The 20,219-nt window shown below is 41.5% G+C and overlaps 1 protein-coding gene across 1 annotated transcript in view; it reads left to right on the top strand.

Annotated features, from left to right (window-relative positions):
* Window positions 1-20,219, top strand: part of LOC103740931 (nucleolar protein 11-like) — a 37,993-nt gene that overhangs the window by 1,442 nt on the left and 16,332 nt on the right. Inside the window, exons 2-8 of the mRNA XM_008841617.2 lie at window positions 623-811; window positions 9,648-9,828; window positions 10,171-10,296; window positions 10,430-10,654; window positions 12,917-12,995; window positions 13,293-13,382; window positions 16,223-16,330. Coding sequence (XP_008839839.1) covers window positions 623-811; window positions 9,648-9,828; window positions 10,171-10,296; window positions 10,430-10,654; window positions 12,917-12,995; window positions 13,293-13,382; window positions 16,223-16,330 — 998 coding nt within the window. The remainder of the gene's footprint in view (window positions 1-622; window positions 812-9,647; window positions 9,829-10,170; window positions 10,297-10,429; window positions 10,655-12,916; window positions 12,996-13,292; window positions 13,383-16,222; window positions 16,331-20,219) is intronic.

Here is a 20,219-nt window from a genome sequence, read left to right as displayed (position 1 = left end):
TAGCCTCAGAAACATGGTGAAAATTACGCACTGGGATATAGCTCAGTAGAAGCCTCCCTGCTTAACATGTACAAAGCCCTGAGTTCAGTCCCCAGTACAGGAAAAAATCTGCTTGACATTGAATAGTTCCTTTAGTGCTTTTTTTTCCTCCACTACATTTAGTTATTACAAGTACTTACAGGTTCTGTTCTGTCTATAGTGAAGATCCAAACCCATGGCCTGGTGACTGCTAGTCAAGTTCTCTGCCACTAAGCTACTTCCCTCAGCTCAGATATTTAGAGTTTTTATTTTTTGGCTATAAACATTTGTTTTGAGACAGGGACTCCCTATATAGCCCATTCTGGCCTTAAATTAGATCGTCCTGCCTTAATGCTGGGATTAAGACATGTCCCATTGTGCCTACTTCATGGCATTTTTTGCTTGATATTTATCAGTAATAATTCCCTCCACCCCATTCTAAATTTGTAATATATTTGTTAAGGGAAAACAGAATGATGTGCTTGTTAGGTGGATTAGATTATTTACTGAATTGGTAGACTTAAAACATCCTAATACATTTGATGTTAGGAGATATGAAACTGTCCTTTACCCTTTACTAATCAACAAATATTTGCTCCCACAGGCTCTGATGGATGTATATATGAAACCTTGATACCAACATATTCAATTGACACAGAAAAAAATCAGAGGTTAGTTAGGTCATTGGTGCTCAAGGCTGTTGTGTCTGGTGGTGCTCGAAATCGAACTACACTCACCATCCTGGATCAAGATCATGTGGCAGTCCTAGGACCTCCGCTACCAGCTTCCAAGGGTAACTGAATCACTAAGTCTCTGCATTTTCCCCCTCAAATTTAGCTTTAGCCGTTTATCTTTTTTTGCATTTTTCTCTCTTTTTCTTTCCTGCAAAGTCTCACTGTGTAGCACAGGCTGGGCCTCAATCTCAAGATCCTCCTACCTCAGGTTCCCAAACACTGGGCTTACAGGTGTGTATCCCCATGCCCAGTGATTTACAGTATTAAATCTTCCAATTCACGAACTCAAGATGTCTGTCCATCTATTTCTGTTTTCTTTCATTTCTATTAGCAATAATTTGGTTGATTTTCTTATATTTTTATTGTACAATTATTTACTTCCTTGGTTAAATATATTATTTTACATGCTAATATAAATGGATTTTCTTTTCTAACTTTTCAGATTTTTCATTTCTAGGTTTTAGAAACACAGCTGATTTTTTTAATATTTATTTTATTTTATGCATATGAGTGTATTGACTGCATATATGTGAGTGCACCCATGTTGTGCAATGCCTTTGAGGTCAGAAGAGGGCTTCAGATTCCCCTGGAAGTGTAGTTAAGGACAGTTCGTGGCCGCCATGTGGGTTCTAGGAATTGAACCTGGATCCTCTGCAAGACTAGTCAGTGCTCTTAACTGCTGAGCCATCTCTCTAGCCCCAACACAGCTGATTTTTATGTGTTGATCTTAAACCCTGAATTTTTTGCTAAATTTATTTATGGATGCTAGTTTGCGTGTGTTCTTAGGGATTTTGTCTACATGGGGTCATGTCAACTGTAAATATAGAGTGAAGCCTGTCAGTCTCACCTTAGTTTGATGAGCATCTTGGCTTTCTCATAGATGCCCTTGATCTTGTCCAGGGAGTTCTTTTCCTGGTTTTCTGAGTGTTTTTATCGTAAAGGAGTTTTAGGGTTTTTGTTTGTTTGTTTTTGTCTTTTTGAGACAGGGTCTCCCTGTAGCCCCAGCTATCCTGGAACTCACTATGTAGACCAGGCTGGCCTTGAACTCACAGAGATCTGCCTGCCTCTGCCTCCTCCCAAGTGCTGGGATTAAAGGCATGTACCACCATGCCCCTCTGAGTTATAGGTTTTTATCAGGTGTTTTCTTTGTGCCAACTGAGATGATTTTGTTTTTTCTCTTAATATAGTATGTGATCTAGGTTGATTTTCTTATATTGAACCACACTTTCAACCCTGGAATAAATACTTGTTTATGGTTTTTGTTTGTTTGTTTGTTTGTTTTTGTCTTTTTGAGACAGGATCTCTCTGTAGCCCCAGCTGGCCAGAAACTCACTATGTAGACCAGACTGGCCTCGAACTCAGAGATCCGCCTGCCTCTGCCTCCCAAATGCATGGTGTGCCACCATGGCCAGCTGTTTATGAATTTTAATATTCTATTGGATTCAACTTGTTACTATTTTGTTGAGGGTTTTTTTTAAGCATCTGTATTCATAAGATACGTTGTCTCTCTATAGATTATATGTGTGTTGTCCTTGATCTTAGGGAAATATGGACTTAATGCAATAGGTTAGGAGGTGTTTCTTCTATATCCTGAAAGAGTTTGGTGTTAATTTTGTCTTTGGTAGGAGTCACCCATGAAGTCATCTGGTCCTGGGGCTTTTCTTTGTTGAGTATTGTTTTAATTATAGACTCTTATCTGACCTAAGACCTGTAAGAGCTTGTTTTCCACTCCGCTTCTTCCATGCAGTCACTCCTTGTTTATACTTGATAAGCAAACTTTTATGTATTTACTTCTGTCTCCTTCCCTCACCCAGAGATCTTGCATACTTATATTTAAGTCTGTTTCTGAATTTGCATAACTTATTTTATAGAATGCCTCTCCATATGGAACAGAAAGTTTCAAACATTACAGTCTTCAAAAGATTTCCCACAAGGAACCAGTCATCAAGTAAATTGGGTTTTTGGGTTTGTTTTTTGTTTTTGTTTTTGTTTTTTTGTTTTTTTTTTTTTGTCTTTTTGAGACAGGGCCTCCCTATAGCCCCAGCTGACCTTGAACTATGTAGACCAGGGTAGCCTTGAACTGACAGAGATCCCCCTGCCTCTGCCTCCCAAGCCAAGTGCTGGGATTAAAGGCGTACACCACCACCCCCCGAAAGTTGGGGATTTTTTGTTGTTTTGTTTTGTATTTTCTTGAGGACTCTTCAAATAATTGGTTCTGGATTGGGATTGGGTTTTTGTTTAAGATGAAGTGTTGCTATGTAACCCAGGATGGCCTGAAACTTGCAGTTCACCTGCTGTAGCGTTGAGTGCTAGAATTTATAGATGTGTGCCACCATGGTGGACCAAATTTAGTAATTTGGCTTTCTGGTAAATATTCTGTGAGGGGAGAGAGTTCTTTTCACATCTAAATATTTTTAGAATTACAAATAGTGTTTTACCTGAAAGATTACGTTTGATTTTTGTTTAATAGCTTGTTTTATCACTTTGAAAAAACTAAATTATGGCTAGTTTTAGATTAAGAGAGAGTAATTTTGTTTTTAGCTGCTCTTTGGGTTTTTTTTTTTATATTTGTGTTTTAAATTGCAACCTAACGTGTTACTTTTCCATAATAAATTGGCTGTTTAGGCTCTATGTTAAATGTCACTGTATTATCTTTTCTGTTGCTATGATAAAACATAAAAGCAATTTATACAGGGAAGAGTTTATTTGACTTTGGTTCCAGAGTGTGAGAGTCCATCATGGTGGGGCAGAATGGAAGGAGGCAACAGGAAGGAAAGCAAGCCAGACTGGAAGTGGGACAGGCTGGATACTCTGAAAGCCCACCTCAGTGATATGCTTCCCCCAACATGGCCACACCTCCTAAAGGTTTCATGACCCTCCCCAAATGGCACCACAGAGTGAGGACCAAGTGTCCAAATACTTGGAGCCTGTGGGGGACATTCATTCAAACCACTACAGTTACCGTGCTTGCTTAAATTTAAGCTGACCCAAACTGAAGGCTGAGGTCCTTGTCTGATTTGAGTGATGGATTGAATTTCAGTTCCTTTCAAAGATGCCAAATATTTAGTGTTTGGCAACTAAACATTTGCATATGCAAATAAAGTCAATTAGGACAGTAGGATGTTAGTGACTTTTTAAAAGTTTTTTTTTTTTGAAGGGATGTTTTTAAGACAGGGTCTCCCTGTAGCCACAGCTGGCCTGGAACTCAGTATGAAAACCAGTCTGGCCTGGATTCACTGATATCTGTGTGCCTCTTCCTTTAGAGTGCTGTGGTTAAAGGTGTATGCCACTTTTTAAAATTATGTATATGGATGTGTGTCTTGTTGGGGTATGTACACAGGAGTGCAGGTCTCCACAGAGGTCAGAAGAGGGCATCAGATCCCTCTTGAGCAGGAGTTACACCCAGTTGTGAGCCACCCAACATAGGTGCTGGGAACTGAACTTGTATCCTCTGTAAGAGTAGTACTTGCTGTCAACCACTGAGCCTTCTCTTCAGCTCCAGATGTTACTGATTTAATTAAAGGCTAGAGACTGGGTTATAATTACATTTGAACAAATGATTTTGCAAAATCAACTACTTACAATTCTACTCTAGCAAACGTTGGGAGCCAAGAGTTCCTGTAATCCCAGCACTCAGGAATTGTAATTGTATCCAGCCTGGGCTACATAGTGAGCCTATCTCAAAACATCCAACCAAATAAAGGCCTTTAGAGAGTGCTTAATTCACATTTGACCTCAATAAATTGTGCATATTATATTCTTTTGGAAAGGAACTTTTTTTCCTTATTTTGTGTTGTATTGAGATAGCTTAGAAAGTAAGTTATTGTTATGTCAAAAGCTTGAGTTTGAGCCAGGTGTGGTGGCACAGACCTTTAATCCCAGTCAGGGAAGCAGAGGCCTCTGTGAAATAGAAGCCAGCAGCTACATAATGAGTTCCAGGCTACAACAAGGAGACCCTGTCTTTAAAAACAATTTCGAGTTAAAGACTCAACCTACATCAACAGATGAAGAAAATGTGATCTATTTACATAATGGAGTTTTCCTCATAAAGAGGAATTAAATGTCATTAGGAAAATAGATTGCCAGGCCTGGTGGTAAACACCTTTAATCTCAGTATTTGGGAGGCAGAGACAGGTGAATCTCTGAAATCAGGGCCAGGGTGGTCTACATAGTGAGTTCCAGACAAGCCAGAGCTACAGAGATCCTGTCTCAAAAAGACCAAAAAGCGGGTCTGGAGAGATGGTTCAGTGGTTAAGAACATTGGCTGTTGTTGCAAAAGACCCAGGTTTGAATCCCAGCACCCCCATGGCAGCTAACAACTGTCCGTAACTCCAGTTCCAGGGGATCCAACAGCCTCTTCTGTCTTCTGAGGGCATTGCATGTACCTACCCACATGTAGGCAATACACACATACATATAAAATAAAAATAATAAATAAAATATTTAAAAAACAGAAAGCAAAAAAAGGAAATAGATGGGATTTAAAATCGTGATATACAAAATAAGCCAAACTCTGAAAAACTACCAGGATTTTTTCCCCGTGCTGAGTCTAGACTTTTTTTTTTATATTTTTTATTTTATGTGTATGTAAGAACATTTGTGTCCTATAATGCCTGCGGAGGTTAGAGGAGGACATTGGATCCCCTAGAACTGGAGTTACGGACAATTGTTAGCCACGATGTGTGTGCTAGGATTCAAACCCGGGTCCTCTGTAAGACCAGCCAGTGCTCTTAACCACTGAGCCATCTCTCCAGCCCAGAGTCTAGACTTTTAGGAGAAGATGAACAGCAGGGGTAAATGGAGAGTGGGTAAGTGGGGGCTGATTGTGAACTATAGGAAAATATAATGGAGGCCGTCATAAAATGTTAGGGGCCATTATTGAGTCAGATATTAGAAAAAAATACATGTTTACTTTTTCCTTCCAGCTCTGGTATTATGGGGAGATATTGTTTATGCTGCATGGAAAACATCTAATGGTAATTCCATACAAGTGTGAAGTGTCATCATTAGCAGGAGCCCTTGGAAAACTGAGGGGCATAGTCAAGATCCAGGTAGAAACAAACTTACATACTTGGTTTATTAACATAAAATATTTTATTAACTCCCAGTTTCATATGCAGCCTCCTATTTATAGTAGGGCCTTTCTTGCCTTTTTGGGGGGTTTTGAGACAGGGCCCCTTGTAGCCCCAGCTGTCCTGGAACTCACTATTGTAGACCAGGCTGGCCTTGAACTCACGGAGATCTGCCTACCTCTGCATCCCAAGTACTGTGATTAAAGACATGAGCCACCGTGCCTGGTGTAGGGCCTTAACTTTAAATTTTGATGTTCACTGAAATTTCCCTGACCAAGTGTCTACCTTGGGCATAGCCCAAATCGCAAGTATTACAAAAAACTGGAAAGCCACACTGTGTTTTAGTGGTTTTTGTTGTTGTATGAATTGGGGCGGGGGGGGGGCTTTTTGAGACAGGGTTTCCCTGCAGCCCCAGCTGGCCTGGTACTCCCTATGTGGACCAGGCTGGCCTTCAGCTCTCAGAGATCCACCTGCCTCTGCCTCCCAAGTGCTGGGATTAAAGGTGTGCGCCACCATGCCTGGCGTGTACGAATGTTTTGCCTGCATGTATGTAAGTGTACCACATGCATGCAGTGCCCTGCAGAGGCCAGAAGATGGCGTCCAGATCCTCTGAAACTGGAGTTATGGATAGTTGTTAGCTGCCATGTGGGTGCTGGGAATCAAACCCAGGTCCTTTGGAAGAACAGCAAGTTTTCTTAACCTCTGAGCCATCTCTCCAGCCCTAGTTTTTGTTGTTTTTGAGACGGATTCTTGCTGTGTAGCCCTGGCTGGCCTGGAACTCACGAAGATCTGCCTATCTCTGCCTCCCAAGCACTAGGATTAAAGATGTGTGCCACCACACCCAGCCAAACTGTTGTTAGTGTCTGTGTTCTTCTGAATAAGGGCAATGGGGGAATGCCCAGGGCAGATCAGTACTGCCTCAACCTTCCCGGTTTTTTTGTACCTTAATAATGTTACTGGTGATTTACCAATTTGAGGTTATTAGTGGAATTAAAATTTGAGGCCTCTCTTGAAGTGTATGTAAGGGGTTCTGTTGTTCTTTAGTCGGGTAACAGTTGGTCAAAATTGTCCAATAATTTTATGTTTTGTGTTTATTCCATGCCCCATTTTGTAAACTGGGAAATGTGTCAGGAATATGAACTTGAATCCCACAGTGCAGAGCAGTCAAGGAGAATTGTGGGTTTAGTAGTTAAATAAAAAATGTTAGGGTAGTCAGGCGTGGTGGCGCACGCCTTTAATCCCAGCACTCAGGAGGCTGAGGCAGGTGGATCTCTGTGAGTTCAAGGCCAGCCTGGTCTACATAGTGAGTTCCGGGCTACAGGGAGACCCTGTCTCAAAAAAACCAAAAAAAAAAAAAAAACAGTCAAGGTAAATGTTGAAAAACAAGAAAAGGCTGAATTATTTTAATGGTTTATATCTAAGTAACTCTTAAAATGTTTGGTCTTAATAACAGGGTAATTTGAGTTTTCAGCCCTATAACATCATAATCTTTAGCCAAAATTCATGTGTAGTCTGTTATTTTATTTGTAATTGGGAGGTGGGGGTCAATATGTACACATGAATTGGCTGCCCTGGAAATTGAGTTTCAGTCAGTTGTGAGCCACTTGATATGGGTGTTGGGAATCAAACTCGTGTCTTCTTCAGGAATAGCAAGTGCTCTTAACCACTGAGCCATCTCTCCAGCCCTTATCTGTTAATTTTTATGGATGTGTGTGGTACTAACTAAATTTCAGGTAAGAAAATAAGCCAGCTTGCAATTAGCAGTAATACCCTCCTGAGTATAAAGATTTTATGTTTTAAAAAAAAAAAACCTCAGCTGGATATGGTGCCTTGTGCCTCTATCCCGTCCAGCACTTAGGAGACAGAGACAAAATTGCAAGTTTGAGACCTACCTGAGCTACATAATGAGTTCCAGGCCACGCTAAATTTAAAAATCTTATTTCAGAGTTGAAATAAAACCAGTTTCCTTCTAACAAAGGTTGTTTTTAAAAGTATCAATGCCTGATATGGTGGCACACACCTTTCATCCCAGCACTCAGGAGGCAGCAGCAGGCAGATCTCTTAAGTTGAGGCCAGCCTAGTCTACAGAATGAGTTCCAGGCCAGCTGGGGCTATAGGGAGACCATGTCTCAATATATATGTTGGGGTAGAAGAGATGACTCCACAATTAAGAGCATATACTGCTTTTGCAGAGGACTCAAGTTCAGTTCCCAGCACCCACAGCAAGTGGCTCACAACTTCCTGTTAACTCCACCTGGGGGGATCTAACACCTTCTCCTGGCCTTTGTAGGCACCTGCACTCAGGTGCACATACTTACTACACAGGCAAATAATTAAAAATAAAATAAATCTAACCGGGCTAGGTGGTGCATGCCTTTAATCCCAGCACTCAGGAGGCAGAGGCAGGCAGATCTCTGTGAGTTCAAGGCCAGCCTGTTCTCCATAGCAAATCCAGGCCAGCTGTGGCTACAGGGAGACCCATGTATGTAGCAGAAATAAATAAATAAATAAGCAAATAAGTAAATAAAATCTTTAAGAAATCTACATATATTTGAAGTATGAGGTCATACTTAGTGTCCTAACCTAATCTGTTTCATAGTCCTTTAGATTTCTGGTGGATCTTTTGCATTGTTTGAAATCCTAGTGAGTTTGCTTTATTCTAGCTAAGGAGAAAAAAGATAAAAACCAGTTTACAGCCAGAAGTTCCAGGATCTGAACAAGTTTTATCAATAATAAATGTAAGTAAAAAACACTAGAATTAGGGCTGGTGAGATGGCTCACACAAGCCTGGCAACCTTAGTTTAATCCCTGGAACCCACGTAATGGTGGGAGGAGAAAACGGACTCCACACACCATGGCACTTTTAAGTACTGGAAATATTTTTAAAAATCAAGTGGTTTAGAGAGACCCATCTAGTTTTCATTCTACCTGTTCTAATGTTTCATGTTCTCTCTGGTGAATATTTGTATATTATATTTTAAAGTTGTCAGAGTTGATGCAAAACTTTTACTTATTTGACTCTTTATCTCAAAGATTTGCGATCTGGTTACACTGTTTACAGTGTAGCCTTCTAAAGATTTGATGTCCAACCTGGAAAGATGAGCAGCTAAGAGCACTTGCTGCTCTTGCACAGGACTGGGGTGTCTGGTTTCCAGCACCCACTTGATGACTTACAATCATCTGTAAGTTCCAGCGCTCTCTTCTGGCCTCCATAGATAGGTATTACATGCACATGGTGCACTTACATACATGCAGCCAAAACACTCATACACATAAAAATAAGAAAGAAAAATATTACAGAGATTTGAGAGGCCAGACATGGTGACACATGCCTTTAAACCCAGCTCTCAGGAAGCAGAGATAGGATCTCAGTGAGATCCAGGCCAGCCTGGTCATAGTGAGTTCCAGGTCAGCTAGGGCTATAGGGAGACCCTGTCTCAAAAAACCATAACAAAAAATTCTAAACTCTTAGATATTTTTCCCCCATGCAGTTTTTTGTTTTTGACGTGGTTTCCCTAGTCCCAGCTTGCCTGGAAGTTACTACATAGATCAGGCTGGCCTCATCTCACAGAGATCTGTCTGCCTCTGTCTCCTGGGGGTAGGGATTAAAGGCACATGCCACCATGCCTGGCATTGCCTTTTGCAGTTTTTTGTGTTATAGATTGTAATGTCAACTTGTTTTATAGAAATGTGTGAAATTGTTAGTATTTTGAACTGGGAGTTTTTTTTGTTTTTGTTTTTGTTTTTTTTTGTTTTTTTTTTTTTAGTACAGAGTGAAATTTATTAATGTGCCATACTAAATTCTTCCATTTTACCGTTTCAGAAGACTCAGAAAAACACATTGAAGTAGAGCTACGTAAATTTTTGGCCACGTCAACCCCTGACTTTCATACTTTACTTGGAGACGTGGTAACAGGACCTATGGGAAGACGTAAAGCAGAGCCATCCTTTTATCCCCAGAACTGTCTGATGCAGCTCATCCAAACACATGTGCTTTCCTACAGGTAGATGTGTACCAAACACCGTATGCAAAAAAAAAAAAAAAGGCCAGGTGTGGTGGCACACTGGAGAGGCAGAGGCAGGGGGGTCTCTGTGACAACAAAGTCACCCTGATCTACATAGCAATTCCCAGGCCAGCTGGGGCAATCAGGAGACCCTGTCTCAGAAAAAATAAATTTAAGAGCCGGGTGTGGTGATACACACCTTTAATCCCAGCATTTGGGAGGCAGAGGCAGGCAGATCTCTGTGAATTCAGAGCCAATCTGGTTTCCATAGTGAGTTCCAGAACAGCTGGGACCTGTCTCAAAAGATTTTTTTAATTAATTAATACAACTTTTTCATCTCAGCTTGTGCCCTGGCTTGATGGAGATTGCCTTAGAGCGCGCAGATGTACAGATGTTACAACTCTGCCTGCAGCAGTTCCCTGACATTCCTGAGTCTGCGACCTGTGCCTGCTTAAAGCTCTTCTTAAGGTAGAGTGGTCTTTTCCTTCACTTCGTTCTAAGTCTCTGACTTAATTCGAGTTCTGAAACTCTGAAAGCTTAGAAAATGAATTTGAGTTTCAAGTAGTAAGAACTAACCTCTTGCTTTCCATTGACACTGTAGCATTGGGGATGACAGTCTGCAAGACATGAGTGTCAGTATGGAGTCAGTGTTTGATTGTAGTGATACCATGCAAGATGAGGAAATGGAAGAGCAAACTGAAGTTGTTCAGAATGGCTTCAGTCCCAAAGACAGTAACTGCAGTAACGAGAATCAGGAGTTAAGTGAAAAGCCTGGAGCAGCAAAGACAGTCTCGTGCCCTGTGACACCAAAGCGAGCAGCTCTGCTGTATCCTTTGAAACACTCACTTGTGCTCTCTTTCTAGGGATATAGTTATATGCCAAGCGCTAAATATGGAATAAGTAATTTAACAAGCTTCTTTTTTCAACTTTTCAACATCTGTTGAACTGGATTATATTTGCTGCCACATTCAATTGACTTACTTAAACCTGTTTTCCTGCCTCCCCCTTCCTCTTCTTCCTCCACCCCCACCCCCACCCCACTGTGTGCTAAAGATACTACAAGAGATCAGACCCATGGTTGTGTATGTTCTTGCCAAGCACTCTACTGCAGGACTGCATCCCCAGCCATTTATGCCTGTTTTCTTTGTTTGGAGGGAGACTTTGAGTTTTGGTTTGATTTTGTTTTGAAAAAGGGTCTCACATCACCAGAGAACTGCTCATTCTTCTATCTCTAGCTAAGTGCTGAGATACTGGTGGGTGCCAACACGTCTGTTTTATTAAGAAACCATATTGGGGCCAGGCATGGTGGTCCATGCCCTTTTTTTTAACTTTATTGAGAATTTCATACATTCATATAAGATGTTTTGATCAAATCCATGCCCACTCCCTCCCCTCCAGCACCTCCCATATCACCCCATCACTTTTCTAACAACTTCGTGTACTCTCTCCTTTCTTTCTTTCTTTCTTTCTTTCTTTCTTTTTCTTTTATGGGGCTTTTTGCTACTTTAACATCCCCCCTCTGAAAAGGTAACCCTGAAATCTCTTAGGGATTAGATAAGAGCTCCCAGATAATTCTGACATTTTTGGCCTTTGGAACAGAGTATGTTGCTAAGAAGCCCAAGGAGATTTTGACTTTTAGCCAAGAAACTGGCTACTTTTCTTTGGGATCTTTTTATACTAACTGCCTAGCCAATTCCTACCTCCTATTCTTATCACACCATCCTCTGAAGATTTGCCAATAGGGAACTGAACAGGGATGCAGGGTGAGGCAATTGGGGTACCCCTTCAGTGGGTCTATCTAAAAGACTTCCAAATCGCATAACTCTTATCACCACATGGGGGCAGGACTGCTCTCAGGGGGTCCCCTGAGTTCTTAGCCCCTATGCCAGAGGGAGGTCGGAATAGGCACTCTGGTGGTCTGCCAGTGGTCCATGCCCTTAATCCCAGCACTTGGCAAGCTAGAGGCAGGCGGATCTCTGTGAGTTCAAGGTCAGCCTGATATGCATAGTGAGTTCTAGGTTAGCTGGGGCTACAGGGAGACCCTGTTTCAAAAAAGAACAATAACAAAAAACTATAGCGGGTAGTAGGGGAACCAGGAGAGATGGCTCAGCAGTTAAGAGCACTAGCTGCTCTTGCAGAGGACCGGGGTTTGATTCTCAGCACCCACATGGCAGCTAATAACTGTCTGTAACTCCAGTTCCAGGGGACTCTTGTGACTTCCAAGGGCACTGGACAATATGGGAGCACTTACATACATGCAGACAGTATACTCATACACATAAAATTTAAAAATCATAATTTTTTTTAATTTAAAAAAAACACTACTGGGAACTGGGTGCTGGAGACATGGCTCCACAGTTAAGAACACTGGCTGCTCCTGCAAAGGACCAAGATTTGCTTTTTAGCACCCCCGTGGCAGCTAACCACTGTCTCTAACTCCAGTTCAGGGGAATCCGATGTCCTTTTCTGGCCTCCAAGGACATTGCATGCACCTGATGCACTTACTATATGTATGTAAAATACATAAAAATACAATGAAAAAAACTATATTAGTACTCAACATGTATTATATGCCTCACAGACACATACATACACACAAGCTTTATCAAGTCTTTAAAAGGAAAAAAATTCTATTTGTAAAAGTGAAGTTTTCCTGACCTCTAATGGTAAGAGACCTTTTTTTAAAAAAAAAAAAATTTATCTATTATTTTTATTTTATGGGCACGTGTGTATTGCTAGTAGGCTGGTCTCACAGAATTCTGCCTGCCTCTTTCTCCATGCTGGAGTCAAAGACATGGCTGATACTCCTTTTGTAAATCATAGTTTTTTTGCAGAACTTTAGAAGAAAAAAAACTACTTGAGCTGGGCGGCAGGGGGAAGGGAGTAACTCACACCTTTAATCCCAGCACTCTGTAGGCAGAGGTAGGTGGACCTCTGAGTCCGAGGCCAGCCTGGTCTACATAGTGAGTTCCGGGCCAGTTGGGGCTACAGGGAGACCCTGTGTCAAGAAAAAGCTAGAGAACTACTCATGTTTTCAGTAGAGCAGCCTTTTCCTTGTTAAAGGAAGATTTTCCTTTAGTCTGAGTAGAAATGGAATTCTACATTCAGCCTATAGTGAGACCTTCCTTCTGCCACACTTGAAGGACATCCCTGCACAGCACATCGTGGTGAGTGTTCTGCAAGTCCTGTGGAATTTTATTTCTCATTTAGGTCTACTTAACTCTGACCAGCTGTTAGTTACAGAACTAAGCTCATCCCCTTCCTTTCTCCAACTAGAGAGTTCCTTGGTGATGACAAGGACTTCAGTTTACAGTTTCTGTGTCCCCGGAGATCTGAGTCATATTTGATATATAATTTAATTGAACAGCTTCTTAGAAGCCTTTCTACTCTCTGTTGGGTTTGTTCGTAGAGAACGTTTTTCTGCCAGAGTGGTAAACTGTGCTTTTTCTTTTTCCCTCCCCCAGCTACTTCTCCAGTATTTGAATTTCCTCTACCTCAGGTGTGGGAACGCCGCCATGACTCTTCCTGGAGTAAACCCTCCAACCCTGAGCCAGGTCAGACAGCTTTGACTTTGTACAGAGCCTCCATGCCGTGTCAGCACCTAGACTTCAGTACCCGACCTTCAGCCTGTCCGGGATGAGAAGATGCTTCTCCCTCATGCAGACTGTTGGAGCTGGAGAGGGCGCCTCGGTCTAGTAGATAGATGTCTAGATTCGTAGTGCTGTGTTAGGAATTAAATTCCTGATTCATCATTATCCTTTCAAAGAATTTCTTGAGCCTCATATGAAGACAAGGAGCGCCTAGCAGTAGGTTGTCTCTCTTCATACACCTAAGAGAGTGGGTGCTTGCCGGGGGGGCTCAGATGGTGATGTGCTTGCCAGGCATGCATAAGCACCCTGAGTTTTGAGCCCCAGCACCCATGTGAAAAAGCAGGGCACAGCAACACACATCTGCAATCCAGTGTTAGATGCAGATACAGACATCCCTGGAGCTCACGGGCTGGCCAACCCAGCTGAGCTGGTGAATGGAAGGGTCCACAAGAGACCAGTAAGGTAGAAAACAACTGAAGAAGATGCCTGACCTCAGCCTCCAGCATCCACAGGCACATACATGCACACCTGCATAGGTACATACACACAGAGTTGTTGGGCATTTTGTGGCCGGGGGATTCTTGAGACAGGGTCTCCCTGTATCCCCAGCTGGCCTGGCACTCACTATGTAGACCAGGCTGGCCTCAATCTCACAGAGATTTGCCTGCCTTTGCCTTCCAAGTGCTAGGATCAAAGGCATGCCCAGCACAGAGACTTTTTTTTTGTCATTTTGAGACAGGGTCTCCCTGTAGCCCCAGCTGTCCTGGAACTCACTGTGTAGACCAGGCTGGCCTTGAACTCACAGAGATCCTCCTGTCTCTGCCTCCCAAGTGCTGGGATTAAAGGCGTGAGCCACCACACCCGGCTACAAAGAGTCTTTTTTTTTTTTTTTTTTTTTTTTTGCCATTAAAATATACTGACTCTTAGGGCTGGAGAGATGGCTCAGCAGTTAAGAACACTGGTTGTTCTTGCAGAAGACCAGGATTCGAATCCCAGCACCCACACGGCAGCTAACAGCTGTCCATAACTCCAGTTCCAGAGGATCTAACAGCCTCTTCTGTCTTCCTCAGGCATTGCAGGACACGGGTGCACTTATCTACATGCAGGCAGTACACAAACACACATAAAATAAAAATAAGTAAAAAAACATTGTGTTTAATGCTCATCCCACTCTTTAAGATTCTAAAAATAGCCATCCTACTTTTCCCTCATACATTTATGGTCTCATTTTCTGTGTTTGACTTACTGATTTGTGTAAAATGTATTTTTTAATATTTTATTATTTTTTAATTTTTTATGTGTATGAGTATGTTGCCTGCATGTATGTAAATACACCTGTGTCATACAGTGCCCACGGGGATCAGAAGAGGATGTAGGATGCCCTGGAACTAGAGCTACAGGCAGCTTCTATGCAGCTGCTGGGAATCAACCTGGGTCCTCTGCAAGGATAACCAGCACTCTTAACCACTGAACCATCTCTCCAGCCCCTAGAATGGTTTTTTTTTTTTTTTTGGCTTATTGTTTGTTTATCTATCTATCATCTATTTATTTAGTTATTTGTTTATTTATTTATTTATTTTGAGGGGGAACAGAGTCTCACCATGTAACTAGCTGGCCTGAAGCTCAACTATGTAGATGTGGCTGGCCTGGAGCTCAGAGATTCGCCTGCTTTTGCCTCCCTAGGCACAGGACTAAAGGCATGCGCCACCACATCCAACCATTTTTGTTTTTTGAGGCAGAATCTTACTCTGTAGCTCACCATGGCCTGGAACTCTTGTGATCCTCCTCAGCCTCCCAAGTGCTGGGATCAACAGCAAGAGCCACCACTCCTGCCTAGAGTTTATTTTGGTACAGGGAGTTTTGTAAGGAATCAGCTCACTTGCTCTCTCTCTCCAAATAGATAACCATTTTCTATATTTTTTATACCTGCATATTTAATACATCATTTGACATTAGAAAATATGTAGAATAATACTTTTGTAAATATATAGTTTATTTATATTATGTTAATTTGGTTCATAATAGCTCATCTGGGACACAGAACGCCTGTGGTGTGTCTTTCTAGGTAGAAGATGAGCCGGGTGTGGTGGCACACACCTTTAATCCCAGCATTCGAGGCAGAGACAGGCCAGTCTTTGTGAGTTCAAGGCCAGCTCCAGTCCAGGCCACTTGGGGGCCATAGGGAGACCTTGTCTCAAAAAAACCAAAAAAAAAAAAAAAAGGTAGAAGATGAATGGATAACTACAGGCAATTATTTTTTAAAAGTTTTGTTTGGTTGGGCATGGTGGTGCATGCTTTAATCCCAGCATTCAGAGACAGAGGCAGACAAATCTCTGAGATTCAGGAGAGCCTGGTTGATCTACATAGCTAGTTCCAGGCCATCTGGGCTAACAGGAAGACCCTGTGTTAAAAAAAAAAAAAAAAAAAAAAAAAAAAACAAGCGTTTTTGTTTTGCTTTGGTGAGACAGGATATTATTCTGTGCTCCAGCTGGCCTGGTTATGTCAGTCAGTCCTGCTCCCTCCTTCTAAGTGCTCAGATCCCAGAGAGGAGCCACCACACTCAGCAAAACAAAAGTTTCCTAAACAAAAAGCCAGTACTAACTCTCTTGGATTAATTATCATTCTGATTAATCCTGTGAAAAAGATCCAGTTACTCTTGTATAGATTGTTATTAATTCTTATAAAAGCAGAAAAAAACATATTTCCTCCATCTCTAAAATGTTGAGGCTTTCATAAAGATTTGTTCTTCTGTTTGGAACCATGGACTTGGCTTAGTGAATTAATCTTTCTGTATTTCTCTTCAGATTATGGATTGGATATGCCTACTTCTAGATGCTAATTTTACTGTTGTCTTAATGATACCAGAAGCAAAAAGGCTCTTGACTAATCTTTACAAGTTTGTGAAGTCTCAGGTTTGTGATTCTTTAATCAAGAAAAAAAAAATCTATTGCATTTCTTTATTTTGGGGGTGTATGTGTATATGAACATGGGTGGGTATTTGGGTACCATGATATACATTGAAGTCAGAGGATGACTTTCCTGAGTCCATTCTGTTGTTTATTCTATTTGAACCTAAGCATCACCCATGTGACTTATTATTGTCCTTTTAAATTATTTATGTGCTGGATAGCTTTAGTGTCAACTTGACACACCTGGGTTGAGGGAGCCTCAATTGGGGAATTTCCTCTATTGGACTGGCCTGTGGCCATGTCTGAGGGGCATGTTCTTGATGAGTGATGTGGGAGGCCACTGTGGGTGGTGCCACCCATGGGCAGGTGGGCCTGTGTTGCATAAGAAAGCAGGCTGAGCAGGGGCCAGGGAAGCAAGTCAGTAAGCAGTGTTCCTCTATGGCCTGTGTTCCAGCTCCTGCCTCCAGGTTCCTGCCCTGAGTTCCTACCTTAGGCTCCCTGATGAACTGCAACCTGGGAGATGTAAGCTGAGTAAACCCTTTCCTCCCCAAGTTGGTATTGGTCAGAGTATTTTGTCACAGCAATGAAGAAACAGACTAGGACATTTATTATTTTCTTTTGTGGGGGTGGGAGGAGGCTGTGCACATGCCATAGTGCATGTGTGAAGGTCAGAAGACAACCCAAGGGAGTTGTTCTCTCCCTCCATCTTGTGGGTCTCAGGAATCAGACTCAGGTCATAAGGCTTGATGGCAAGTGCCTTTACTAGCTGAGCCATCTGGCCAGCCCAGTTATATGTTGATTGTGATTAAACCTAAGTTTACTCATGGTAAAGGGCATACTTAGCAATCTTGAGGCTACTGATCCTATTCCAGTATCCAAAAAACATATTATTAGGAAAATCATTAGTAATGATACAAGATGTGTAGAATTTCTGGTAAAAGATGATCTGAGGCACGACCCGCAGGCCTCTCTCTGGGGTAAGTCGATCGTGCCCTCATTTACCCTCCCATATCCTCCACTGGTCTCTCCCCCTAGCCTGGGTCCTGTCCCATTCCTTGTCTTGGTGCCCCAGACACCTGGGGAACCACCACTGCTTCCTGATCTTTGCATCCAAACCAACCCAGTTCCTTCTCGTGTCCCCAGGAGCACTCTGGGCCTGGTCTTGCCCCCACCTCCCTCTGCTTCCCTGGGCTGCACAACCTGACAGCCTCTTTCCTGGACACCTGGGCTGACCTTTCCTCTTCCTGATCCTTTGCATCCAGACACCCCAGTTCCTCAGTGCAGTCCCCAGGAGCCCTTGGGGCCTCTTCCCGCCACCATCTCCCTTTGCATCTCTGGGTGGCACAGCCACCAGCTTCCCTAGACAAGCATCTTTCCTGGGCCATGCTCCCAGGCCAGTCCAACCCACAAATTCCTGAGGCCAAAATCTTTCCTGGAGGGATCCAGACCTTAGGAGAAAGCCTGAGAGCATCTGATCCTCATCTAACTTGGACCTCTGTGGAAACTCCTGAAGACAAAAGCAGTCTGGCCACTCCAATATAAAATCAAAAGAGAGAACCGGAAGTTTGGAGGAACCAGCTTTTCATGCCCCAAAGTAAACTACAAAGACACATAAAATTTACAAAAAGAAGCAGACCTAAACTTGAAGGCTTGAGTCTCACACAAGAATCAGAAACTACAAAAGAAATTCACATGTCAAAATCACAGAGAAAAAATAATAACATGAAAAACCAAATAACATATCCCCACCAAATGCCAATAGTCCTCTAGAGGAGCACAATGAGAACCCCCTAGAGACAATGCAGGACATGGAACTCAAAAGAACAATGATGAATATCATAAAAGAATGCAGTGAATTTAAAGGACACACAAACAAGGTAATCAGAAGGAAGAAGGAAGATAGGGATAAACTTCTGAATGAATTCAGAAAAGAGTTAGAAATATTGAAGAATACTCAGGCTGAAAGGAAGAAGGGAGTAAGACATTCAGTAATCTAATTAAAAATGACAGGAGAAAGCCTCTGGAAAACAGAGTATCAACACTGGAAGATAAAGTGGATGAACTAGACCACTCAAGCAAAGATTATGAAAAATTTAAGAAATCACAAGAATGGAATATGCAGGAATTGTGTGACACCATAAAAAGACCAAACTTAGGAATCATAGGCATACAGGAAGGAGAAGAATCCCAAGATAATGGCATGGAGAAGATCTTCAATAGAATCATGGAAGAAAATTTCTGAAAATTAAAGACATGCCCATACAAATACAAGAAGCATATAGAACACAAAAAGACAGGCCCAGAAAAGAAACTCTCCATGGCACATCATATTAAAAACACTAAACGTACAAAACAAAGAGACAGTACTGAAAGCTACAAAAGAGAAACAACAAGTCACACATAAAGGAAAACCCATTAGAATTTTTTTCAGTGCAAACTATGAAAGCCAGAAGAGCCTGGACCAAAGTATTCCCAGTTTTAAATGACCACAGATGCCAACCCAGATTACTATACCAGCTAAAATGTCTATTATAGTAGAAGGGGAAAGAAAAATCTTCCGTGACAATAAATAGGCTGAAGGAATTCATGTCCACAAAACCAGCCCTTCAGAGAGTTCTGGAAGCAATACAAAGAGCTGAAGAAAGGAATTACTATACCCAAGAGGTTGTGAAAAGAAATTAATGAAGGTATAACTGTGGAGAAGTACAGCTATATCAGGAATATAAACAGAAATAAAAATTACAGGATTCAATACTCATCTTTCATTAATAACTTTAAATATTAACGGACTGAACTCTCCAGTCAAAAGACACAGACTAAGTAAATGGATTAAGAAACAAAACCCATCTTTTTGTTGTCTGCAAGAAACTCATCTCACTTTCAAGGACAGACACTATCTCAAAGTAAAGGATGGAAAAAAATATACCAAGCAAATGGCACTAAGGAAAAAGCAGGTGTAGCAATTCTAGTATCTGACAAAATGGACTTTAAACCAAAACTAATCAGAAAAGATAAAGAGGGCCTCTTCATTCTGATCAAAGGAACAATAAATCAAGAAGACATTACAATCATGTACATATATTCATCAAACTGTGGTGCACCCAACTTCATAAAAACAATACTATAGGACTTTAAGACCAAGATTAATCCCAACTCACTAATAGTAGAGGACTTCAATACCCCACTGTCTCCATTAGATAGGTCAACAGGGCAGAGTTAACAGAGAGACATCTGAATTGAACAATACCATATATCAAATGGATTTAACAGACCTCAACCAAGTATTCCACTGAAGCACCAAAGGATATACTTTCTAATCAGCACCCCATGGAACCTTCTCCAAAATCGACCATATATATATGGGGCACAAAAAAAAAACCTCAACAAATACAGAAAGATTGAAATAATTCCATGCATTCTATCAGACCACAATGCAATAAGGCTTACAATCAACACCTGAAGAAGCCCGAATCACCACATGAACACATGGAGATTAAACAACACATTCCTAAATGATGAACGGGTCAAAAGAGAAGTTAAAGAAAAGTATTTCTGGAACTAAATGAAAAAGACAATACAACACAAAACCTCTGGGACATGCTAAAAGCTGTCCTTAGAGGGAAGTTTATAGCTCTAAGTGCCTACATCAAAAAATTGGAAAGAACACAAATAAATGACTTAACATTGCAACTCAAGACACTTGTAAAGCAACAACAAATGAAACCCAAACCCTGCAGACAAGAAGAAATAACAAAAATCAGGGCAGAAATTAATGAAATTGAAACAAAGAAAACAATACAAAGAATGAACAAATCCAAGAGCTGGTTCATTGAAAAGATAAACAAGATTAACAGACCACAAGCCCTGTTAACCAAAAAGAAAGAGCATCCCC

Source organism: Nannospalax galili, unplaced genomic scaffold (genome assembly GCF_000622305.1).
Source record: "Nannospalax galili isolate Female #2095 unplaced genomic scaffold, S.galili_v1.0 scaffold661, whole genome shotgun sequence".
Taxonomy (NCBI): Eukaryota; Metazoa; Chordata; class Mammalia; order Rodentia; family Spalacidae; genus Nannospalax; species Nannospalax galili.
The sequence above is the reverse complement of the archived record's forward strand: the minus strand, read 5'-3'. Positions and strand labels throughout refer to the sequence as shown.